At 37.7% G+C, this 23,764-nt stretch overlaps 3 protein-coding genes across 4 annotated transcripts; 2 read left to right on the plus strand and 1 right to left on the minus strand.

The window, feature by feature from the left end:
- Positions 1-456: 456 nt before the first annotated feature.
- On the plus strand, positions 457-6,061 carry pafah1b3 (platelet-activating factor acetylhydrolase, isoform Ib, gamma subunit). Of its 2 annotated transcripts, none has more exons than XM_085291606.1 (6): positions 457-489; positions 1,433-1,523; positions 2,247-2,336; positions 2,472-2,588; positions 2,753-2,875; positions 4,200-6,061. In XM_085291606.1, the coding sequence occupies exons 2-6, from the start codon at positions 1,443-1,445 to the stop codon at positions 4,458-4,460; spliced, it is 672 nt and encodes a 223-aa protein (XP_085147732.1). In that variant the 5' UTR covers positions 457-489; positions 1,433-1,442; the 3' UTR covers positions 4,461-6,061. The 2 variants fall into 2 exon arrangements, with proteins under 2 accessions (XP_085147732.1, XP_085147731.1); XM_085291605.1 differs by lacking the exon at positions 457-489 and adding an exon at positions 1,080-1,155.
- A 151-nt stretch (positions 6,062-6,212) lies between these two features.
- LOC146564106 (uncharacterized) lies at positions 6,213-7,867 on the plus strand. The gene is made up of 5 exons (XM_085291607.1): positions 6,213-6,957; positions 7,051-7,101; positions 7,243-7,320; positions 7,450-7,503; positions 7,721-7,867. Exons 1-5 carry the CDS (start codon positions 6,753-6,755, stop codon positions 7,807-7,809), a joined length of 477 nt encoding a protein of 158 aa, XP_085147733.1. The 5' UTR covers positions 6,213-6,752; the 3' UTR covers positions 7,810-7,867.
- A 132-nt stretch (positions 7,868-7,999) lies between these two features.
- Positions 8,000-16,861, minus strand: ceacam1 (CEA cell adhesion molecule 1). Its single transcript, XM_085291596.1, has 15 exons — positions 16,652-16,861; positions 16,139-16,435; positions 15,187-15,468; positions 14,819-15,082; positions 14,327-14,599; positions 13,948-14,199; positions 13,554-13,829; positions 13,188-13,439; positions 12,770-13,054; positions 12,163-12,438; positions 11,291-11,566; positions 9,724-9,975; positions 9,272-9,556; positions 8,910-9,149; positions 8,000-8,525 (listed from the first exon to the last, which is right to left on the minus strand). The coding sequence occupies exons 1-15, from the start codon at positions 16,701-16,703 to the stop codon at positions 8,437-8,439; spliced, it is 3,651 nt and encodes a 1,216-aa protein (XP_085147722.1). The 5' UTR covers positions 16,704-16,861; the 3' UTR covers positions 8,000-8,436.
- Between the last annotated feature and the right edge of the window lie 6,903 nt (positions 16,862-23,764).

The raw sequence follows: 23,764 nt of genomic DNA on the forward strand, positions 1-23,764 counted from the left end.
GCACACAAAAAAGTTAGAACTTATACTTCTGTTTGCCCTGTTGGGCATTCCTACAGTCTCCATCTCACCCCATCCCACTTCTGTAACACCAACCTGCTACTTTCATTACATCCATAAACCTCCTCTGCAATCATCCTCTTTTTCCTTCTGACTGGCAGCTTTATCTTTAACATGCTTTGCCCGTTGTGTCCACTATCCATCCTCACCATATGTCCAAGCCATTTCAACTTTGCTTCAATGTCCCTCCTAGTCACTCGCAACTAAAAATTTAGAATCTTCAGCGCCACCTCCCGTCTTTTTGTCAGTGCCACCGTCTCCAAACCATACATCATCGCAAGTCTTACTAACATCTTAACTTTCCTTTTGCATTCTTCTATGCTTATGTCGCCAATCACACCTGACACTAGTGCCCACTCACTCCACCTCGTCCACAACCTCTTCACCACTTCCTGTGTGGACTGTTCGTTGCTTTGGATGGTTGACCCCCAGGTATTTTGAACACAAATCAGCTCGAACTAATACTGAAACTTAATGAAAACTTAACTAAAACGAGCAAACTAACTGAATTATGTCAGCAAACTAACTTGGAGATTAGCAAGCACCTACTATCCCCAGGTGTAATTTAAGTTAAGGTGACACGCGGTGCATGAAGTCCAAGCTGTAGCTGCTTAGAAGCGAAAAGTATTTCCAACTTTAGCAAACTGTAAATCAGTTAAAACCGTAAATACATGAGAAAAAAATAAATGAAAAGGAAAAATAGTTAATAAACATAGTGTCTACTTACCAAAGTCGTTAACAACCGCTTAATTTTATCGCACACCGAATGTGTCGTTGCACGGCAACACGCAGCCGTTGCGTTTTTTACACGCAGTGATAACGCCCAAGAAAGCCCACGAGTTGGACGAAACTACCCTCACAAAACGAGGGGTTACACAGTATCAACTCTGCTCCATTTCTCTACTTATGTAATCCTTTATTATTTACATTCTCATATCATATTTTGCACACTACAATTTTATATGTTCAAACGTCGGAAAATTAAAATATCTAAAACCATACATGTTGCTGACTACTCATGATAATGGTACGCTCTGCTGTGCTGAACCTCACTTCCGGAAAGTGATTCGGGGGGACAACAGTGTTTTTGATTTAGTGGTATGCTATGATAAGTTATACCTCTTAATGCAGTCATTATGTTAATCTCTACCCTTTTCCATTCTGCAGAGCACAGGCCTATTTAATTTCACAATTTCTCTTATCTTTGTTCAACTACATCTCTTATGTGTTCCAGCATGTTGAGCTAGCTATTGTAGCTAACTTTGTTAGCTTCCACAGATCTCTCAAGCGAACAGAGCTATGGGCTATTTATGAATTGGTTTGTATACATTGCTGAAAGTGTGAAGAACTCAATGCGACTGTTTTCCCAACACAGGTAAAGCAGAATGAGTGCAGGAGAACCAAACCCAGCCGCCACACCCACTCCCTGTGAAGACACGCAGGGAGATGGACGATGGATGTCTATGGTGTGTGACTTTTATATTATTTATAGGTTTTATAAAGTACGGTGTTATATTATTCCGTTTGCATCGTTGCTGATGTTTAGTTCTGCAATCAGTGAAGATAAAGGGAAGCTTCATAGTTGAAAAGAGCCAGCTACTAACATATTGTAGTACATATTGTTGCAATAATGGCCTTCATAAATTATTTAAACCTGTCTAATAAATGAAAATGCAATGGCTTGTGAGGGGTGTGCAGTTTTGCAATTGATTGTGAAAGAAAGGAGAAAAGTCTTGGCAAATTAGTATTTTTTCAGACACATGGGGATATGCATAGATATTTCATTAATTGATTAAAAAAAACCCATTAGAAAATGTTTTCTCTATCCACATAACAGCGCATTCTAAATACATTTTTGTACCTGGACTTGCCATGTAAAAATGAAATTGCTGGTGTTACATTCAATACTGCCCTGTGATGATATCAAAGTGCTTCTAGAAAGTAGACTCGCCACTCGTTAGCCTTTTGGCGTTGCCATCGGGCATTCATTTGGGTAGTTATTTTAAAGGATGTCTCTAAATGAACACAAATGTCAGTAGTCACCAGAAAACCAAAAGAAACATACCATGCTGATTCTTAAAAAAAACACAAGGTTTTAAAAAGTTTGTCTTGCAATATGTGCGGATGTTGTGCAATGGTTGGTACTGTAGTAAAAATATATATACATCTTTTACATTTTCTTTTTGTAGCACAATCGGTTTGTGTCCGACAGCAAAGACAAAGAACCTGATGTCCTGTTTGTTGGAGACTCTCTTGTTCAGCTCATGCACGAGTTTGGGGTAAAACAAAGATTGCATTGATATGTGTGCCTCTGTCCATTATGTAACTGATTTACGTTTTCTCATAAATGTTTTCAAAGTGTGAAAACTTGTTGTGGAACATATGAATGCAATATTATTGTGGTTTGTCTGCAGATATGGCGTCAGTTGTTCTCACCTCTCCATTGCCTTAATTTTGGGGTGGGTGGTGATGCAACACAACATGTGCTGTGGCGACTGAGCAACGGTGAACTGGATAACATCAGCCCAAAGGTTCAAAACAGTGCCAGAAATAGATAACATGATCATGCTTGTTTATTCACACAAAAGACTGATTGTGCTCAACTCTGTGTTAAAATCCCACTTCCAGGTACATTGGGTCAAAATATCAGCGATATGTGTTCAGTCATGCATTGCTTTGTCTTTTGTTGTTGCAGGTCGTAGTGCTGTGGGTAGGAACTAACAATCACGGTCACACTCCTGAACAGATCTGTGGAGGCATCTTGGCTATTATCCAAGTTATCAAGAACAAGCTTCCCAATGCCCACACGCTTGTACTTGTACGTGTTTTTCCTAAAGCATTCCTTGTATCAGGTGTTAATCTGCTCACCCGCATGTTTTTTGAAAATGACTAATGAAGTTAATTCAACCATCAAAGTACAGTGCGATGTCACCCCTTTTAGCAGCATCTTAGCTATCTGAAATGAGGTGAAGTGTAAAGTTATGGATGCTTCTTCATAGGCTGGAACTTTGATTATCTGTGAGCCATTTCATGTAGTATATTCAAGGATTTTAAATATACACTGCAGACATTGCTCATAAGAATAAGGGCTTGGAAGTATTTTGTTCTGAGGCCCATTTGGAAAAACAGTGCAGCACACACTCTACAGACATGCTCTTCAACGAGTCTGCAGAGAATAGCAGCTTGATGGGAGCTGTGTAGAAGCTGCAATCGCTGCTGATGCTGTTGCAACTAAAGTTAGAGACTGAAACTGAAATATTTTAGGTACTTAGAATAAAACGAGACTTTTGAAAATTTAATGCTAACTGGAACAACCTTTTTTGGTGAACCTTGGAAACTAATATCAAATGAAAATACAGAGGAACTCTCTTCAGCTTGAGTCTTTGCCAATTTTGTAGAATCTATCAATGCAAGTTGTCTGATGATCCTGTGGTGAATATGTTTATTGAGACTGGGATGAGTTACGTGTATTTAGGACATGTTATATGTATTCTAATAACTATTCCAAAATTCTTGAATTTTTTATCTTGCTATAATGATCTCTTTAACGGGGTTGGCCAGTCTGAACAAAACTAACATCAGATCACTAACATCTGTTTTTTTTTAAAAAAGACTTAATAGTTTTCGTTTGTTTCATGTGCTATCTTCAATGTATGTCACCTATATGTAAGTTAATGGTTTAAGAAAATTGGATCCGCAGTAGAATTTTGTTCAAGTCACCACTAAATACAGAAAGAAGAATTAGAAAAAGTGCTGCAAACCTGGTTAACTCTGGTAATTAAAAAAAGACTGAGATTTTCAGACAATAAAAACTAAACTGAAACGGCAACGGCTTAGAAAATCTGCTTGAAAATCAACTGATGCTATATTGTATGTAAATGGATATCTTAGATTGTTTGGATCAGAAGGTTTTGTGCTATATGATATGTAGTTAAAAGTAAACCAGAGGAGTCTCTGCCTGGTCAGGTGAATGTTAGGGGGCCAAAAAGCTGTACTTGTTTCAGACAGGTCTGAAGTTTAACTGTATTAATTTACTGTATATGTACTAGGGGCAGAAACTTAATTGGAAATTCAGCTAACACGCATATGAAATAAGGAATATGAAACATTTAAAAATAAGTATGCTAATGTTTGTTTTCCAGAGTTTACTGCCCAGAGGAAAAATGCCAAACCCTCTACGGGAGAGAAATGCCAAGGTGAACGAGCTAGTAAAGGACACCTTAACATCCCTTCCCCGTGCCTCCTTCTTCAATGTAGACCCCGGCTTTGTTCACTCCAATGGAAGCATCTCCCACCAGGACATGTACGACTACCTTCACCTGACCCCGAAAGGATATCAAGCTGTATGTGAACCTTTGCATGCCCATCTCAAGGCCCTGCTAGGTGAACCTACTGACAACTGAGCATCTAGGTCACAAAAGTACACTACCACAGTGGTCCTTGTCCCTGTTTCAAGAAACCATTGCACTTATATTATTAAGATGTGTAATGATGGATAGAATCAGTTATTGAGGGCTAAGAGCTGCATAAACTATTTGTGGAAGACCTCTTCAAGGCCTTGGTTGGTGACCACTGTTAAAGACAATGTGACCATACGGTTTTTGTTTATATGAATTGACAAATCCCTACTTCCATTCCCAATATTGCACCTGTTCCATTAGCTTCTCTGACACAAAGAATCAATACAATTGGACAATTTTGTTTGTCATCCAGGGACCCTCTGGTTTAAAAGAATAATAATGAGCTAATTATACTGTCCATTATCACCCTCATGATTGGCACCGCTCACTAAAAGTGATGTCATATCCACCGGTGCAAGTTTTTGTGTCATTTTAGCCGGTCGCACACCTCTCAATTTTTTTTACCTGTGTGTGGGTGGCATTGGCACCATGGCCGGTAATTCCCAAATTATACAGAGGGAGATGCTGCAACAGCTTGACAAAAAGACTTCTTAAAAACTCAGCTTCTGGTTTGAGCTTCTTCTACTCTTAAAGAGGGCTGATGTGGAGGTTTTATCTCAGTGATGACAGTTTGTTTTAGAAAATGCTGTAGCGGGTAACTGAGCCCTAAGCACCAGTATTAATGGTGACTGCTGTGGTGATATCACTGTTTGCAAATGACACGACTAATGCGCTGACCATAAAGCACCCTTTAACGATACGTGAAGAGATGGCTGTTAGAGCACACATCAGTCCAGATGTTCAGTGGTCATGAATAAATTTCAAAAGTAGGCAGCAGCTTTATATTCTAAGGAAGACATTCTGTAGGTCAAACCGCTGAATGCAGCACCTTGTTAAAGGCTTGCTGTGCTGCAGATCTTATCCCTTTGGCTATAGCTCATGAATCCTTCACACACAAAAACAGGTTGCACTTTCTTGAACTTTAGGAACAGGAGCTTGTTGGAAAAGGATGCAGGATATATCAGGTTTAAGCCAAAATATGCCTGTATACAAGATAGAACAACTGCCCTTCTTAGAAGATCCTTGTAAATCATCTCGATTTCACTGTTCTTCAGGTTACCTTTATTTGGCAATAGCTTTATTGCGATGTCTGATGTGTTTGGTTTCTTTTTTTTTTTTTTGTACCTGTTCATTTGAAGGACCAAAGTGTTTTGGGGTTTTTTTTTTTTGTTTTTTTTTTTTGCTTGTCTGCACTTGCAAACAATTGACCGTTACAGTTTACTTGCTTTTCAGCATATCATGTTATCTCATTAATGCCCTTGTATCTTTTCCTTTATCCATAACAGCAACAGAGTATTCATATGAGAGACTGTTTTGTTGCAAGGATAGATGTGTTTGAGTAGGTCGAGAAGCTGTGGTGATATATCTAGATGTCTGTGAATTGAGATAAGTCTTTTGTAATGGCTCCTTCAAATATTTAAAGGCTTTACTTCACACTAACCTGCTTCTGGGCCTCTTGTGTGACGACTGTGCTACATTACATGAACAATTGGATGGCCAACTGTGTAAGTGATGAAAGATATGCATTAAATATCAAAACAAGATTGGATCTGTGTGTTGAGTACCACTGATGCAGAGCTACATGTTTAGGCCTTGGGTTCATCAAGAGTACATATAGATTGTTAGATGTGTAAAAGAGATTTATTACGTTTGCTTGACTGGTTTTGTTCCTGTCTCACGCATATTTTGTGAGCAGAGGCACGTTTCAGAAACTTGAGGAAGGTGAACAAGTCTAACTTTGTCCATACCACCCATTTGTGAGTTTTACCACGAATCTGATCCTTTCTCCAACTGTCATCACACATGAAACAAAAGCAGAGCACTTACAGCTCTTCTTGACATTAGCAAACACGATTTAATATTGACAGTGATGTATCAGTTGCAGTCATGCTGACAGAAGTGATAACCGCCAGCCAGTTTTTTAACGAGAGTAACAGATATATCCTGAAGAGAGAATTTGATCCCAATTTTTATCAAATTAGTGAAAGGCAGCAAAAAGATAAAATGCATATAAAAGATTATTGATGTATTAGGTTCCCATCAGGAAAGTTTAACTAGAGGCTATCAAATGGGCACATCTGACATTCAAGTGCTCTTTTACCGCATCTCAGTAACCCTGTGAATCTCTCTAAAAGCAAAAAGCCATTACTCAAAACCACTATCTGTTGGCAAGTGTACATCATTCTGTCAGTCACTGCCACATATCGTAAAATTGTTTTTTCAGCCAGTTGATTAATGTGCTGCAGCCATGATTTCATCACCATCATCCTTTATAAAGAGCCGGAACACCAACCCCATCATTTCTTCTCTGGGACTGAAGTCAGTGCACAAGCAGGATTTCTTTCCCCGAGTTCACTGAATTGCCTTTTCTCCAACATGGGACCCAGGGTGCTTTTGCCGCTGGCTCTTGGGCTGGTAATATTAACTGATTGCATCCAAGGTATAGTATGATACTTCGTAAAAATCTTTTTGTATCCTGTGCACCCTATTCTGAAGTCTCCTTCTCTATTATTTTCCTTTTCATTTGTTAAAGGTGTTCATGAGACAAAGAAACGGAGCCTGGTTGTCAGCGCATTCACTGACGGTATGTGAGATTATTTTCTAAACACATTTCGACAAGACCAGCTCCTTAATGATAGTTACAGGTTTGTATCTAAATACTTACTTTATTAAAATTGTTATTATAAATCTTTTAAAGTTATTTCTACAATAAACTGTGCTACAGGATCTGCTGTTGAAGAACTACTTACAACTGCACGTCCAGTCATCCAAAGACAGGACAAAAGACCTTGCACCTGTAAAGGTGACATGAGAATTTTACCAAAGAATGTATAGATATTTACATGTATCGCTTTTATGTAAGTACATCCTCTCTCTTAGAAAAATACAGTATTTCTAACCCATTCTTCTTCTTTTATTATATGTCACTCAGGGAAGGAAATGGGTGTGATGAACAAAGCCTGCCACTGCTTGAATACTGGAAAGTGTAAGTTGCCTATAACTTCTAAGATTTTTGGAATAGGGAAGGAATAAAATGATGAGAAAAATCAGTGATAAAATCAATTATTGTATTCTCTTTATTATCATGGCTTTGAAGAGTGATTACAGATAGAAGTTACACATTTTTTTTCATTTCATTTTTTCATTAATTTTCTTTTTTGTGTCCAATTGCTTTATCTTTCTGGATTCATTCAAACCACAAGGGAAAAAACACTGCAAGAAGGAAAAGTTCAAGAACATGAAGATATGCCAAAGGATTAATAAATCCTTCAACCCCTCCGTGCCCATATGAGCAATATAAAGAAGCCCTCTATTCTTACACATGCATGCTTTTGTAAGACTCATTGCCAATCATATTTTCTATGCATACACATGATACTTTTTACAAATGCAGTGTAAAAGAAACTTTATCACTGGAATTTGAACTCACTATAACTTTCTGAATGGGACCATTATTATTTTAAATATCCCACTTAATAAAATCTCCAAAAAATATATTATGTTGTCTTTTTTTATTCATTTTTTAAAAAAGTAATCAGTCAATCAAATAAGGTGAATCAAGGTATAATAAAACATCTACGTATATATATTATTAACATGGTTAAATGCTCACAGTGATTATAATTTGTAAGGAGTACACTTTCCCTGCTTTCCTTTTATGAAACTATTCACTGAACTAGCTCCAGGGGAGTGATTACAATGACAGTATTAAAACTAGCGAAACTACATTTTACTGTTAATAGATATAATATTGAACATAAAAAATAGGCATTGCACTAATTAAATAATGTGTATGTCTAACATTAGGATTATGGACTGCGCTATGTTTTCTTAATCATTGTGCAGGAAGATTGTTGTCAAAAAACAGGGAGCGAGAAAGAAGCCTTTCATTCTCAGAAGACTTAAGAGTGTGGAGAACTCAGTTGAACAACACAGGCGCAGAAAAGGCAAACAGAACCATCATCATCAGGCTGCCTTGGTATGGGAAGTGGATGGCAGGGGCGTGAGCTGGGGGTGGAAAATATGACAAGCAAAGAGACACGTTTGAGGTTAGGACTGAAAAAGAAAAACGCTTAAAGCATATTTGCAAATTTATAGCACTGCCTGTGGCCAATTTTAAAAGATGGGTGCGATCATCATAGTTTCTTTAAATGCTCCACACTACAAAGACGTCGTTTGGCATTAACGTCTCAAAATCTTTTGTACATTTCACCTCTATTTTTCTACGGAAGCGTAGAGCTGCCACCCAGGCAAAAGAAAAATAGAAGTATGTCACGTTATTCCGTAATTTTCTTATGAGGTCATAGGTTATAGTAAAATACCCGTTGCTCAACAACACTAAAGAACTTGTTAAAGAAAAATGAGTAGAGATAAGATGTGTGGTTTATTCACCTGTGACGGTAAGATTTTGGTACATTGTGATATCAGTCACGGGGTTCCATGCCTTGCATATGTAATTCCCAAAATTCTGGCTGGTTGCAGGGAATACAATAGTAGATGTGTTCTGTAGAGGTGTTGACAGATTGTTGAAGAACCAGGAGAAGTCACACGCTGGTCGAGAATCAGCCTGGCATATCAGGGACACGTGCATGAACATACTTGCACGGGAAATGGTCAGTCTGACTGGGCCATCTGGAAAAAGAAAGATTTCGTTTGAATAATGTACTGCAAAATTATGAATAGTGTTTCCTTGGCACACAATTCAAAAGAATATTGGGCAGATTACTCAGAACTAGTTCTCAATAAACACTCACAGTTCACCAACAGTCTGTACTGGGGGCTCACATGATCACCAGCCTTATTGGTAGCAACACACTGATATGTCCCTTCACTGTCCAGTGTCACTGGGGTGAAATGCAGCATGTTGTTTTCAGTATTATAGGACGCATATGAGTTATTAGAGGGATTAGTGTTAAGCTTCATGTTGTCTTTCATCCAGTAGATCGTGTCATAGGGCCCAATAACCTCACAGGTGAGAGTAAAGATTTTAGTGTCGATTGGAATTGTCTTGTTTTTGATCATCACTGACTCTATGGCCTCTGTAGACACAAATTACAAGGTGTTAAACACAAAAGAGCATGACATCTTGACTGGAGTACATCCCCATGAAATATTTAGACTTTAAGAACACAATAAGAATTTGTATTTGATCAGTTTCAGAGCCACATGTGCAACAAATTTCCCAAAAATCTTAAAGTGTTCATACCAACAACTGTGAGCGTAGTGGAGTTTGTGCTGTTCTTTCCTGTCACATTATTAATGGCCATACATGTGTATTCTCCACTCATGTTGAAAGACAAGAGGCTAGTTGCATACACTGACGTGTTGGACACAATTGATCCATTGAACCACCAGCAGAATTGGCTGAGTGGCTCTGACATGGCAGAACAGCTGAAGACGGCTTGACGTCCTGTTTCAGCAAAAGCTGGCCCATAAATAATGGGCTTTTCTGGACCATCTGTAACAGCAAAAGAGGATAGGTGACTCTAACAGTAAGAATCTAGAGTGTTAACTTTTTTGTTAACTACAAAGTTCTTTAAATTGTGCCCATGTTGGACTCGTGCAAGTATCCTTCTTCAACTTGCGGTTAAAAATGTGGTGATGGATCAGCATGATGCAAAAGAGACTGACACACCTGTCCCTGATGAATGTTCTTACAGACGTTTTGAATATCTGTGCCGCTCCTGAGGAAATTTATTGTCTAAACTTTTGAGCAACAAGCAACACTGGAGTATTATAAGTAAGTATAATACTTAGTAAGTAAGTAATAAGTAAGTAATTTAGTAAGTAATAAGTATTATAAGGCAAAGATAACACTTTGAGTTAGTATGAGCTACCACCGAGCAATTTAACATTATGAAGCAATTTCATAGTCCTACCTTTAATGCAAAAGAGTAGCCCACCTGACTATATAGCATGCAAATTTGTCTTTTGAGCTGGGTAAAGTATTATCCAAATTTGGATAGGTTCTGGTCAGCTGTGCAGTTCATTGTATATTTATTGTGTTGACTCCTGTGTCTTAAGAGACATTGTAGTTGCAACACTAAAATACTCTTTGATAGTTTTATCATGAAATTGGTCACCTGTGTGTCAAGTCATCATGTTTTTCACAGCTGTGTGGGTACGGTTCAGCATGTAGTGTGATTGCTATCCACACCAGAGCATGTAACACCAGTGCTTTCTCAATGAAAGCTGACTTTGTAAAATTGCTGCATTAAGTAAATTACTAATCTATAATTAATGTGAAGCTAATACAAATTGAGGTGCACTTTTTGTAAAAGTGATCAATCAGGCAATCGTAGTTAGGCATATGAGAAGCAAGTCTGCACATTATGAACATTATGACCCTTTTTGTAGAATCCATGTTTTAGAATGGTAAATGGCCTGCATTTGTATAGCGCTTTACACTACATTCAGTCATTCACCCATTCAAACACTGGCAATGGCAAGCTACATTGTAGCCACAGCTGCCCTGGGGCGCACTGACAGAGGCGAGGCTGCCGGACACTGGCGCCACCGGGCCCTCTGACCACCGCCAGTAGGCAAACATGGGGTTAGTATCTTGCCCAAGGATATTTGCCATGCAGCCAGGAGGCAGCCTGGGATCGAACCACCGACCTTCTGATTAGTGGCTGATTAGTGGCTCTGCCACCTGAGCTACAGCCACCCCAACTGAAGAACCGAAATACAATGGATTTACCTAATTTAAGGTGATGCACCATTGACATTGAACCATTTAGTAGCATACATTCTATACATTCTAATATACTCACAATTGACAATGAGGTTATAAGCAGGGCTGGCCTTGTTTCCAAAAGCATTAATAGCCATACAGCAGTAGTTTCCATTATCATAGCGCTCCACCATACTGAGGTGGAGCGTCTTATTTTCCATGTAGAAAACAGTTCTGTTTTCATCATGCAGTATCTCCCCATTCTTCATCCAGTAAATGTATTCAGCAGGTCCAGTTACATTGCATGTTAAGTTATATGAATAACCTTCTATGGCCGGCATCATTGGTGCTTTTACTTCCACATTTTCTATTTGATCTGCAAACAAAACAAACACAACAGTCATTTAGTCAGAAAGACATGACAAAGGTAACTTACATCAAAGCTGTTGTTAAAAAGGTCCAGCAGTGCCCACATTTAACCTTTAGTATGAGCCCTCAAATACTCCAAAACTGGTATGTTAACCGCACTAGCAAAGGCAACACCATCCTTTAGCGCATCTCGGTGAGTTTTAAATGGCCCACGGCAGCCACACAACAGCCTATTGTCCCTGATGCCCTCTGGTTATAGACATAACATTGATAAATCACACACTGGCACGCTATGGAACACTTTCTTTTTTTTCCAAAACCCGCAAAGCATGAAGAAATGAGACAAACACACAACACACATGCACATAGATATGCAAGTATAATTTAACATCTGTGCATTGTCTTTTATTTACTGCCTTCTGTAAAGTTTCATACGATATTGATATGTTTTATGTATTTGTAATTAATTTTTCTGTGCCTGAACTTTTGGTATTTCACATAACTGAAATGATCTGAACTCCAGATAATTGACTTGCAACAATTATCTTGAAATGTTAAAATCATATCACTCAGTTGCGTAAATCTTTAAAATATCAAACTCACAGATGACAACGAGCATGTAAATAGCGCTGGGCATGTTTCCAGCAGCATTAATAGCCAAACAGTAGTAGTTTCCAGTGTCATATCGCTTTACTGGATTAATCTCAACTGTCTCGTTATCCTTGTGGAAAAAAGTCCTGTTGTCTTCATGCAGTCTCTGCCCATTCTTCATCCAGTAAATGTAGTCAGCAGGTCCAGTTACATTGCATGTTAAATTATAGGCGTAACCTTCTTTGACAAAGGTCACTGGTGCATTTAGTTTTACATTTTGGATTGGATCTGCAAACAAAGCAAACCACATAACACTTAATTTCTCTATTTAGCTGCCATTCCTCTTTCTAAGAAGGAAAATAAATTAAATACACTTTTTGCATCAACCCAAAAACATGTTGGCTGTTTTGTTAAGTATTTAAATCCCCAAAATGTCTAAATACTGCTAAAAAACATATCATGACTCTTCATTTGGATCTTTGTTACAGCAAACATTTTCTCAGGGATGTAGATATTAAAACAATTTGTGTCTAGCATTTGAAAATGAGTACAAAATTAAATAAAACTAGTTTTCAAAAAAATAGAAAAAACACATTTCATTGCTTTCTGTCATGCTCACAATTCACCAGTAGTCTGTACTGGGGGCTTTTTCGCTGGCCAGCCTTATTGGTAGCAACACACTGATATATCCCTTCATTGTACGTTGTCACTGGGATGAAGTTCAGCATGTTGTTTTCAATGTTATTGGAGATATGTGAGTCATTAGAGGGGTCCATGTTGAGCATCACGTTATCTTTCATCCAGTAGATTGTGTCATAGGGCCCAGTAACATCACAGGTGAGAGTAAAGTTCTTAGTGTTGATTGGAATTGTCGTGCTTTTGATCATCACTGACTCTATGGCCTCTGTAGACACAGAACATGAGAGTTGAGAGGGTAAGATGTCTTTAGTGTTCTTTATTCTTGGAACACAATAGCAGCCAGAGTCATATGTTAAAAATGTTTCATCTAATTCCTCTGAATCCTAAAGTTTTCATACCAATCACGGTGAGTGGCGTGGAGTTTGTGCTGTTCTTTCCTGTCACATTATTAATGGCCATGCATTTGTACTCTCCGCTCATGCTTAATGACAACACATCGGTTGTATAGTCTGATGTATTGGCCACGATGGATCCATTGAACCACCAGCAGAACGTACTGGGAGGCACTGACTCGGCAGAACAGCTGAAGACAGCTTGATGTCCTGTTTCAGCAAAAGCTGGCCCATAAACAGAAGGTGTTTCTGGTCCATCTGTAACAGAAAAGGAGATAGATGAATATCTAAACAACTATAAATGTAAAACTTAAAAATTGTTCATTTAAACATGACACTCAACTGCATAAAATCTCTAAATATTATACTCACAGTTGACAAAGAGCATGTAAGGAGTGCTCATGTTCTCTGAAACGGCATTAATAGCCATACACTCATAATTGGCATTATCATAGCGCTCCACCATTCTGATGTGAAGTGTTTTGTTATCATTGTAGAAAACTATTCTGTTGTTTTCATCCAGTGGCTCCCCATTCTTCATCCAGTAAATGTAATCAGCAGGTACATTTGTGTTGCATGTTAAATTATAGGAGTAACCTTCTTTGGCAGGCATCATTGGTGCTTCTACTATTATGTTTTGCAGCGGCTCTGCAAACAAAGCAAATCACAAAATAGCTCTTTAGTTCTCCTTCGAGGCACCTGTCTCCTTTTTATGAATGAAAAGTTATTTTGTGTACACCAAAAAAAATGGTCACGTAAGTCTTACCGATAACAGTAAGCATTATGTCGGCAGTGCTGTTTTTGCCACTGATGCTGTTGAAGGCCACACAGAGGTACTTTCCACTCATGCTGGTTGTCAGAGACGGTGTGACATACTCTAACTTGTTGGAGACCAGAACATTTTCGTGGTACCATTCATAGATGCTGGGAGGATTAGATGTTGCATTGCAGGTGAATGTGACGTAGTCTCCTGCCTTTGCCAAATTTGGTCCCATAACATTTGCTTTCTCTGGTCCATCTAAACACATAAAGAACACCACAAATTACTTTCACTGAAAAATGCTTATGTGACTACAGGCATTCAGATAATACAGAACTGACATCACAGTGATAATCGTTATGTTAATAATGATACAAATACTTACAGTAAACTGTGACTGTGAAGGGGTCGCTGGTTTGGTTGCTTACAGAATTAAAAGCCTCACACTGATAATCTCCACCATCTGAATGCTGGGTTGAACTAATAGTCAGTGTCCTGTTGCCCGTGCCAAACGTTGTTTTATTGTCAGCAGAAATAAGTTGATGATTTTTCCACCAATGAATGATGTCAACAGGTCCCGTCACTTCACAGCTCAAAGAGAATGTCTCACCAAATATTGCTGGTTTGGCAAGATTCACCACGACTGCTGTCACAGGATCTGTTGGAGTTTAGTAAGTAACTTAAATTCACTCAAATATTTGACCTGAAAAAATATGGCATGTTCAACTAGATAATTCCTCTGCACTGTACAAAGGAAAAGGCACAAATCACAACTCTTTCTCTTTGGTCTTAATGGTCTACCAGCTCAGCAGATCTAAGCAGCAAAGTAAAAAATAAAACAAAATAAATTTTTAAACAGATACCAAACCAAACTTACCCACAATCAGGATCGTTGCTGTTTGGCTGCTGAATCTGAACGTGACATTATTGTGAATTAGGCATATGTAATTTCCTGACATGCTCTCGTTAACTTTCTCTAGTTCAAGCTTTGGTTCAATTTTGTTTAGGTACACTCCATTAACCATCCACTGGAACATTGCTGGAGGACTGGACACCGCTGAGCATGACAGTGTGATATTAGATCCGCCTTTGTATATACTCATAAGGGGCATGACTGTCATCTCCGTGTTACTTGGGCCGTCTGGTGACAGAACAGGGCATAAATTGTTTTAGAGGTTATTGTTGGGACAGCAGATTGTTTTATAGATTGTATGCATGTATTGGTGTCTTTTGGTTAGAACTCACAGCTGATAGTCAGATTCACAGGGGCGCTGATGTCATTACTGACATTATTAGACACATTACACTTGTATAGTCCTTGATCATAGCGGGTCACGTTCATGATAGTGAGAATGGTGTTTCCACTGCTGAGTTGAACTTTTTCATTGGCCGTGATCATTGAGCTCCCATTGAACCACTGATAAGACAGGGATGTACCTTTGGACACACTGCACATAAGTACTGCTGTGTCATTGAACTCCACCAGGTTGGTTGTGCTTGTCTGAACGGTCACATTTGAAACAGATTCTGCGGAGAATAAAACAGCAAGGCATTTGTCATGTTTTATTTAAGCAAATGTGTCCTCCACCAAATATATATGAAAATGTGACCCATATGTTGAAATAAAGTCAGGTTCAAGATAAAAACAAATAAAAACAAAACAGTCTTATACAAAATGGCCTCCTTGGGTGACAGTATTGGTCTGTTGATTTGTCAGTCAAATTCTTTGGTTCATCAAGGATATACTTTAATTTGCATTTACCTCTTAAAATTTTTGTTAAACAATGACTTGGTGTGATGTCGTGTTCTGAGTTGGTATTTACCCTGACTTTTATCAGTTTGATGTAAAACCTTTGTTGTAACAATTGTTGAAAATCAAGATCAACATATTTTTGATAGTGTTATTTAAATTTATAGTGTAATTGTTTTCCCTTTTTTTCTAGATAGATATGTCTACAATGTGATAGTGTGAGTTGTTTTTCTCCTTAACATAATGGAACCAAGAGACTCTGACAATGCCTCTTTTCATAAATCATAACAAAGTTAATTAATTATAACAACAACAACAACAACAACAACAATAATAATAATAATAATGACAATGATACAGAAATCGTGCAAGAAGTATAATGTAGGAAGTGAAATCTTCTTGAAATCTGTGCTGGTGACTAAACAAGAAAAATGAGAGAGCGCTTACCTTCAACTGAAAGTGTTAACTGAGAAGAAATTTCATTGATTAGATCCTGTACTGCGTAGTTTCCAGAGTCTTCCAATTTTACTGAGTGTATGGTCAGTGATGAAGTACTTTGGTTAAAAGATACTCTGTCACGCCAAGTTTTGGAAATAGCAAAACCCCCATTTAGTATTATCACAATTTGGCGGGTGTTGAATAGCCATCCGCCTGAGCTGACAGTGTAATTGCTGCTAAGGGTAACATTGTTTCCCACTGCGACGGGGTTCTCAGAGGCATATAATGTCTGACTGCATGTCACATCTAGAAAGAGAAAGCAAGTAAAATATTCAATCGCCACGTAGTTGTCATCCACACACTGGGACAGAAGTAGTTACAAAAGTACTGATATATGTCAAAGTAGTATATTTAAAGAATTTTAATTGATATTAGGATCTATAAATTGTCTAATTCTCTGACCCTGTAGTTATTGTAATAGGCAATAAAACTCATTGAACTTCACTTATCATTCAGTTTTACCTGTGAAAGTTACTGCAGCCAAGAATAGGATGAACACCACTGGAGACTCCATTAAGCTCCTTGGTATCCTTTCCCTAAACTTGAATCTGGCTTTGATGAATAAAATCCTGTGATATTCTCTGCTACCTGCCTTCAAATCAGCTAATATTTACTCTGTAACACTGCAGCTCTCTGTGTTCTTGATGCAAATGCCTTCCCCTGCCTTCACCATCATCATACCACCTCAAAGTCATGACCACACCTTGTTTTACCTTTTTATATTGATGCTTTACAGGTGCACACCTATGAGTGTCCATTTACTGTATACTGTTGTTCTGCAACTTTTTCCAACCAAGGAAACATGTGGAGAGCGTTTATAATTTTAACACGTGACTCTGTACCTAGAATGCAAACCAAATCTGTGGAATCTTGGTCTCTGAACATCATTTTAGTATTCTCATAAAAAAGATGAGTCACTTCCTCCCACAATAGAGATGGAAACCACTGAATTGGACAAAATAAAAACAAATTTGGGGTTAGGCATTTGCAGATTCAGCTATGATGATCCATCCAAATCTGTAAATGCCTTCTTATTGGATTATTTGGTTATGAGTTGCACCCAGAATATCAAAACTTAAAGAATTTGTAGAGGACAATGGACTCTCTGTCCCACTATACTGGATCGTCTCCTTCTCCTACTTTGTTTACAGTAACCAAAGAGACACGGGATAAATGCACTATTCATCTGTAAACAAAATTACAATTTTCTTTCCCCCATAAGACTAGAATAAAAATAAATAAATAAATAAGTTTCACAAATACCTCTCACAATCAGCTCAATTTTTTATTTTCAATATACACGATATCTGCTTTTCTTTTTTTGGAGCACCTAATAACATGTGGTGTTAAAGGCTATAAACATTGAATCGATTTTAAGTGAAAATAAACCAATAATAGGGTTGATAGAGCAAGGAAATGGCAAACAAAGACATGATCACGCTACACATAAAAAACAAGGGTGTTGCATTCACTAGCTGAGGTCACATCCTAATTTAGGTATGACAGTATTTCTAGTAGATAATGGTGATGGCTGCACTTACAGCCACACAGTGGTAATAGCCACCATATTAGTGTAGAGGCTTATACATAACATCACATTCACATTTGTCTTTCTTCAAATAGGAATTAATTTACAGGACAATGAATAACTGGATTTGGTTTAGAATTAGTTCACATATCCACATAACACAGTATTCTAAAATAAGTGTGCACATTTTAGTTTACACTGTTATGTATGATTTAATCTTTGTTTTCTGAGTTACTTTAGTTGGAGCTGCTCCCGTCCCTTGATTGAGGAGCCAACAGGTGGAAAAGGGGCAGAACAAGCCTTGATGGAAAGCTGCAAATTGGCTCATTTCATAATTTAGGACCATGTGGGGTAATTGGAGTTAGGTTTTGTGTGTTTTACCCCTTTTTGTGCTTTTGTGGGTGATCAGCCATTGTTAAGTTTCCCCTTTGTCTCGTTAAGTTAGTTCAGTTTGTTTCAGTTATCAGTATGGTTTGTCAACTTTGAGTAGAGTTCTGTTATTTTGACCTCTTTTATGGGCCCAAGATTTTGATTCTTTTTACATGATTTAACCAATTATTTATTGGGGTTCAATAAAAAAATCCTTTTTTCTTTTTTTTTTCCCTTTAACCTGTGCCTAAGTTTCCTTCGCTGCTCGGTCCATCACAGTGAACGTGCTATCATCTGTGAAAAGCAAAGGGAGGCAGTGCTCCACAGTGAACACAGTTTGTGTTGAGAAAAAACAAAACAAAGTTAGTTTGGAACAAAACCAAGAAGTACTGATGTTGCTGTTGTAATAGTAACAAATGCACTTGCTATGAGCACATTTGCGGTGATGTCGTTTCTTATGTTGGCGTGATTGTTGAAGGCCAGACAGCAATATGGACCACTTGCTGACATGTAACAGCTTTGAACCCACTAAAACTGAGCTGGATGATTGGAGAATGCAGAACAGACCGCAGACAGATTGGATCCAGCTAAAAAGGAAAAATGTTCGGTCCGTTCATTTTGAGCGCTATGTTATCTCGTCCATCTCAGAAAAGCAATGACAATTAGGCAGACGAGAGACATACAGAAAAATAAGAACTGTGTATTGAAGCTCAATGATTATATTAGTATATAAAACTGCAGTAGTAGTGAATATGCTATTGCCCAACTCACAGCTGATGGTAAAGTTTACTACATGGTCACAGCAGGTCACACTGATCACAGAGAGCGTTTTCATCAGTGAGCTGAGCTCTGTAACTGGAAGTAACCTCAAAGCTGCTGTTCATCCAAAAGAAAGAGATTGGAAGGAGAATAAAATTGAGCACTTGATGATTGATGAGCTGCGGAATTCATTCAGACTCTTAGGTTCACACTGATCAGCACATAATTCATTCTGTGGTAGCCAAACAGATGAAAATAAATGTTTACAAATGTACTTCATAACAATGAGTTTTTGCAGTAAGCATACAGTTAAAGTGTATTAATTGTAATGAATATTAATTCTAGTTATTCTTAGACCACTTTATTATATTAATTTTAATTATTAAATATGATAAAATACATCAGTACTTACAAACAGTACTTATAAATATCTGAATATATCTGAATATATAACTAATATAACTAAACGATGACTGTGCTTTACACCATCATTGTTTCCTAAACTAATACCATCATTAGCCATGACGTTTTAGGACAGTATACAATACAGACAAAGCAAAAACTTTACGCACGAATTTAGCCATATTTCTTTTATTATTTGATTATTTGTTTTTGTGCTTTAATTACCTTAAAATAATTAATAAAAAAATATTATATATAATCCCTGCCATAAGTATCAAAATATTTTGGTCTAAATACCCTACATTGTTTCTCAAATTGCTTTATCTGAACATTTAAACTACGACAAAAAGCCAGAAACAATGTGACAAGCTGAAGTTCTCTGCTTTATTCATCCATGTTCTGGCTGGTGCCTATCCCAGCTCACTTAGAGGTGGGTTACACCCTCGGTCATGACAGAGCTAACATAACAACGCAGACAACCACACCCTCCCATGCTTAAAATGACCAATTAACCAAATAGGCATCTTTGGACTGAGGGACGAAGCCAGAGCACCTGCAAATAACCAGATGCAAACAACATGTAAATTCAAATAAAAGGTGCGGTCTGAGCAGATTCGTATCATTAACCTTGTTGCATGGAAATGACCAGTGATGGGAATGCGTTACAAGCAACGGCGTTATTTTTTTCAGTAACGAGTATCGTTACAACGCCGTTACAGTTGCTAACAAGAAAATGCGGCCCGTTACTATTTGTCAACAAACAGACGGTTGAAGCTGTGTTCGGCTTACTGCATATCAATTGTGTTAATACAGTATGTCAAAATGAAAACATAACTGTAAATTCAGACACGTGAGGTTGTGCTGAAAAGGATGATACCAAACAAGGCAAAGTAAACAGTTTTTAAAGGTAAAATGTGGTTAAAAATGGCCAATTATACCCTGGATCCCAGGGGGTTAAACATTTTTTAAAGTAAAGCAATAGTTACTTTTCAAGTAATTACTTACTTTTAGAATCTTGTAACTCAGTTACTAACTCAGTTACTTTTTTGAAGAAATAACTAGTAACTATAATTAATTATTTTTTCAATATAACTTCCTCAACACTGGAAATGACGATTGGGATAAAAGAAGCATACTAACATACTTACTTACTTTGGACAGACACGGGGGCAGGCAGAAACTAGATGACACTGCAACGTGACGAACAGCACACCAAAAACAACAAACGGCAAAAGCACGTAGACATACAGTAAGGAACAGGCTGTTTTTCTCTTTGCTGGTTGTTAGTCCAAATACCACGAGACAGGGGCCTCCTGAATTCCATTAAACCTTTTCCAATATTATTTTGGGATCATTTTTCATTACAACAGAAACCTGTTCCAGTAAAGTGTTTAGTGCAAACAATTCATCAGCATAGTTTTTCCATCCCGCTTACCCTCAGTGTGTCGAAATGTTTTTGGTCACCTTACAGAACTGTAAGAATTTATGGCCAGTGTTCACAGTTTCTTTTAAGTTTGCTTTGGCTTTTTGAATATGTCATTCATTATGGTGCCTTTATTTGCTCATGGGATTTATCTTTGTTCTGCCTCACATTACACAATTTGCTGCGTCATTTAAAGTCATTTAAGGTTAGATAACTTTTCTTTTTTTTTTCCTTACGTAACATTATCAGAAACTGGACTTCCACAAAAGATGATTTCATTTTTTGTAAAACCCACATGCATTTCATCTCATAGTATTTACTCAACACTGATCACAGTTTATTCAAAGCATGCTTCAGCATTCCCAAAATAAAAAGTGAGTAATAAATATAATGCATGAAAGCCAGGGTGAAGGGTTCAAGTGTCAGAGTGACTTGCTGAAATGTTTCAGAATAAATGATTAACTTAAAAAAAAAAATTATGCTAATATTAAAAAGTACAAATAAAAAAACACTTTAGGAAAAGCTCTTATATTTTTTCCCAACCTTTCCCTGAGACTTTATGCTTTCACATTTACCTTAAATGCTTGTGTTTCAGTTATAATGTTTGGTGAGAAACTACCAACTTCAAACCATTATTAATAAACAAGTTGAAATTCTACAAAAATGGTTCTCCCAACCTTGAACATCAGCTCTTACTTATCTGTTCTCACCTAAAACTGTAAGGGTAGTGTTGACCCTAAGTTGTGGGACAGATGTGACGGATCTGTCAACATCCAATGAGGATGTTGACAGACGCCCTCCTACTGTGATTTGTAAAAAACGCAACCTGGCCAAGCCAAGTAAGGATGAGGAACTTTCCTGCTTGCTTCCACTTGCTTCTTATCTGCAGGTGTTATAGGTCATCTGGGTTTCATGCTTGTCAAACTTCTCAGAAAGGTGATACAATTTTTAGAAAACTGTATTATTTCAGACAACCAATTGTTTTCACACACTAAGAAATACTCTTTCCCACGTTGGATGTGAAGCACAGGCAAACCATTATGCCCCTCTCAATAGCACTGAGTAAACAGCGGGTGTATTGTTTGAGCTATGACGGGACGAAGTTCAGCATCTGAGCAAACCTGTGCTGTGTATACTGGCCAAACAGAAGATGTGATTGATGTATAGGTCATTTGTAGATTTTAAAGGTAAGTGTGAGGGGCCCTGTTGACATGAAATTATAGTCTTAACTCTTTAGTTCCCTATTGCTGATCACTATTCAGAGTCCTAGAAAAGAAAAAACAACATTTGATGAGCCATGGCAGAGTTTTATAAAAAACCTTATGTTTTTTTTACAAACAAATATGATGTAGTATAGCTGCATCATGCATTTGATAATGGTTTTTGTACACATCATTTTAATGCTAAGGGTGAAATGGTGGGTCTAATTTCAGCCAGTGAATGCAATACTTTGTAGTTTAATCTACAAATTTTTGACATAACCAATAGCCAATAGTTAGCTATCAATCAAATGTAATGGACTTAAAAGCTAAGCTAGGTACTTAATCATGTTTCACTATTTGGTTTGAATAAAGAATGAACTACCTGTCAGACTTCTGCATTAATATTTTTAACATCGCTGTCATCATGTGACTTTAATATATCTGGTGTAATATGTTTTGAATTCATCATATACAAAGTTCTGTTGTACTTTTTAAAACAAGTATATTGTATGATACATCTGAAAAACAAAGTAAATGTCAGACCATGTAAATAGAATGAGAACAACAAAAACAACAATAAATAAGTAGAAAATGGTAATAAAATGTTAATGAGGAAGAGGAAGAGCTTCTGCTTGATACCCTCATATGAGGAGTTTATATTACAGCACCCATATTATCAGAAATCACTTTACCCATAAACAGGTAGCGTCATCCTTCCTTACTTGGCACGGAGCCTGAAGGGAAAGAAGGGAACGAAACAGAAACATTTGATGGAGGCCTGACTTCATCTCAACAAAAAAAAAAAAACTCCAGTGTGAGCAGGTGTGAGCAGATCATGGATCCTTGGAGGGCACACCTAGTCAGATTCAATATTTGTTTACAGTCATGCCTCAGGTCTTGCAGGAAACCTAGGATAACATAAGATAACCTTTATTTGAACACTGGAATACAATAAGAATAATATACTGTACACAACTGCACAGAATATAGAATAAATTAAAATAAAATACTATATACCAGAGGTGTGGACTCGAGTCACATGACTTGGACTCGAGTCAGACTCGAGTCATTAATTTTATGACTTTAGACTTGACTTGAAAAAATGTTCTAAGACTTGTGACTTGACTTGGACTTTTACACCAATGACTTGGGACTTGAATTGGACTTGAACCGGTTTACTTGAAAAGACTTGATATTTCACCCCAAATATAAAATTTAACATGCATATTATATAGAGATTGAAAATGTGACGTCATTCACGGGTAGAACCGCAAAGGATTCTGGGAACTCGTGGCAAGCGGTACTAGCGCACGCAGGCTTTCAATTAAAATCAGTTAAACAGCGATAAAAAGAAACACAAAAATGTCAAGAAGCCGTTGTATTATTAACTGCAATAGCCGGTCGCATGACAGCCACGGGAAGCCGACGGGTAAAGAGATCGGTTGTTATCGGATTACGTCGTTGAAGAGAAATTGTTCGAGCCATGTTTCCGAAGTAACAAAGACGCCACGGATGGCCTGGATTGCAGCCATTCAAAGACCAAATATAACGTCCCAGAACACTCCAGCTCACATGTTAGTCTGCTCCAAGCATTTACACGAAGGTCAGTGTTTTGTAGTAGTTAATACGTCATTTTCATAACATAATTAGTGATATAGGTTACAAGCAAGTCTGGCACTGAACAGAAATTGTCCCGCTATGCTCCTTTATTTATTGTGCATAAATAGTGAATTGTCCTGACACAATATTGCGTTTCGCTTCTGTTATTATGGTACATTGACAAAAACATATACTTTTATTCACAGGATAAAACAGGTTTTTTGTATCACTAATTGCCCAGTGCGATTACAGACTGCGGTAAAGTGAGCCGTCATTTGTGAGCCGCGGTCAAG

Source organism: Mchenga conophoros, linkage group LG11 (genome assembly GCF_057382185.1).
Source record: "Mchenga conophoros isolate Kocher_MC1m ecotype Shallow Benthic linkage group LG11, M_conophoros_male_GT1.1, whole genome shotgun sequence".
NCBI lineage: Eukaryota > Metazoa > Chordata > Actinopteri > Cichliformes > Cichlidae > Mchenga > Mchenga conophoros.

Coding starts and splice junctions, on each gene's coding strand:
- pafah1b3 (XM_085291606.1), top strand. CDS start 1,443: ATGAGTGCAGGAGAACCAAACCCAGCCGCCACACCCACTCCCTGTGAA. Junction 1,524..2,246: donor ATGGACGATGGATGTCTATG/GTGTGTGACTTT, acceptor TTCTTTTTGTAG/CACAATCGGTTTGTGTCCGA. Junction 2,589..2,752: donor TGGATAACATCAGCCCAAAG/GTTCAAAACAGT, acceptor TTGTTGTTGCAG/GTCGTAGTGCTGTGGGTAGG.
- LOC146564106 (XM_085291607.1), top strand. CDS start 6,753: ATGTGCTGCAGCCATGATTTCATCACCATCATCCTTTATAAAGAGCCG. Junction 7,102..7,242: donor TGTCAGCGCATTCACTGACG/GTATGTGAGATT, acceptor ACTGTGCTACAG/GATCTGCTGTTGAAGAACTA. Junction 7,321..7,449: donor AAGACCTTGCACCTGTAAAG/GTGACATGAGAA, acceptor TATGTCACTCAG/GGAAGGAAATGGGTGTGATG.
- ceacam1 (XM_085291596.1), bottom strand. CDS start 16,703: ATGGAGTCTCCAGTGGTGTTCATCCTATTCTTGGCTGCAGTAACTTTC. Junction 16,436..16,651: donor GGCTGCAGTAACTTTCACAG/GTAAAACTGAAT, acceptor TTCTCTTTCTAG/ATGTGACATGCAGTCAGACA. Junction 12,439..12,769: donor GTACAGACTACTGGTGAATT/GTGAGCATGACA, acceptor CTTTGTTTGCAG/ATCCAATCCAAAATGTAAAA.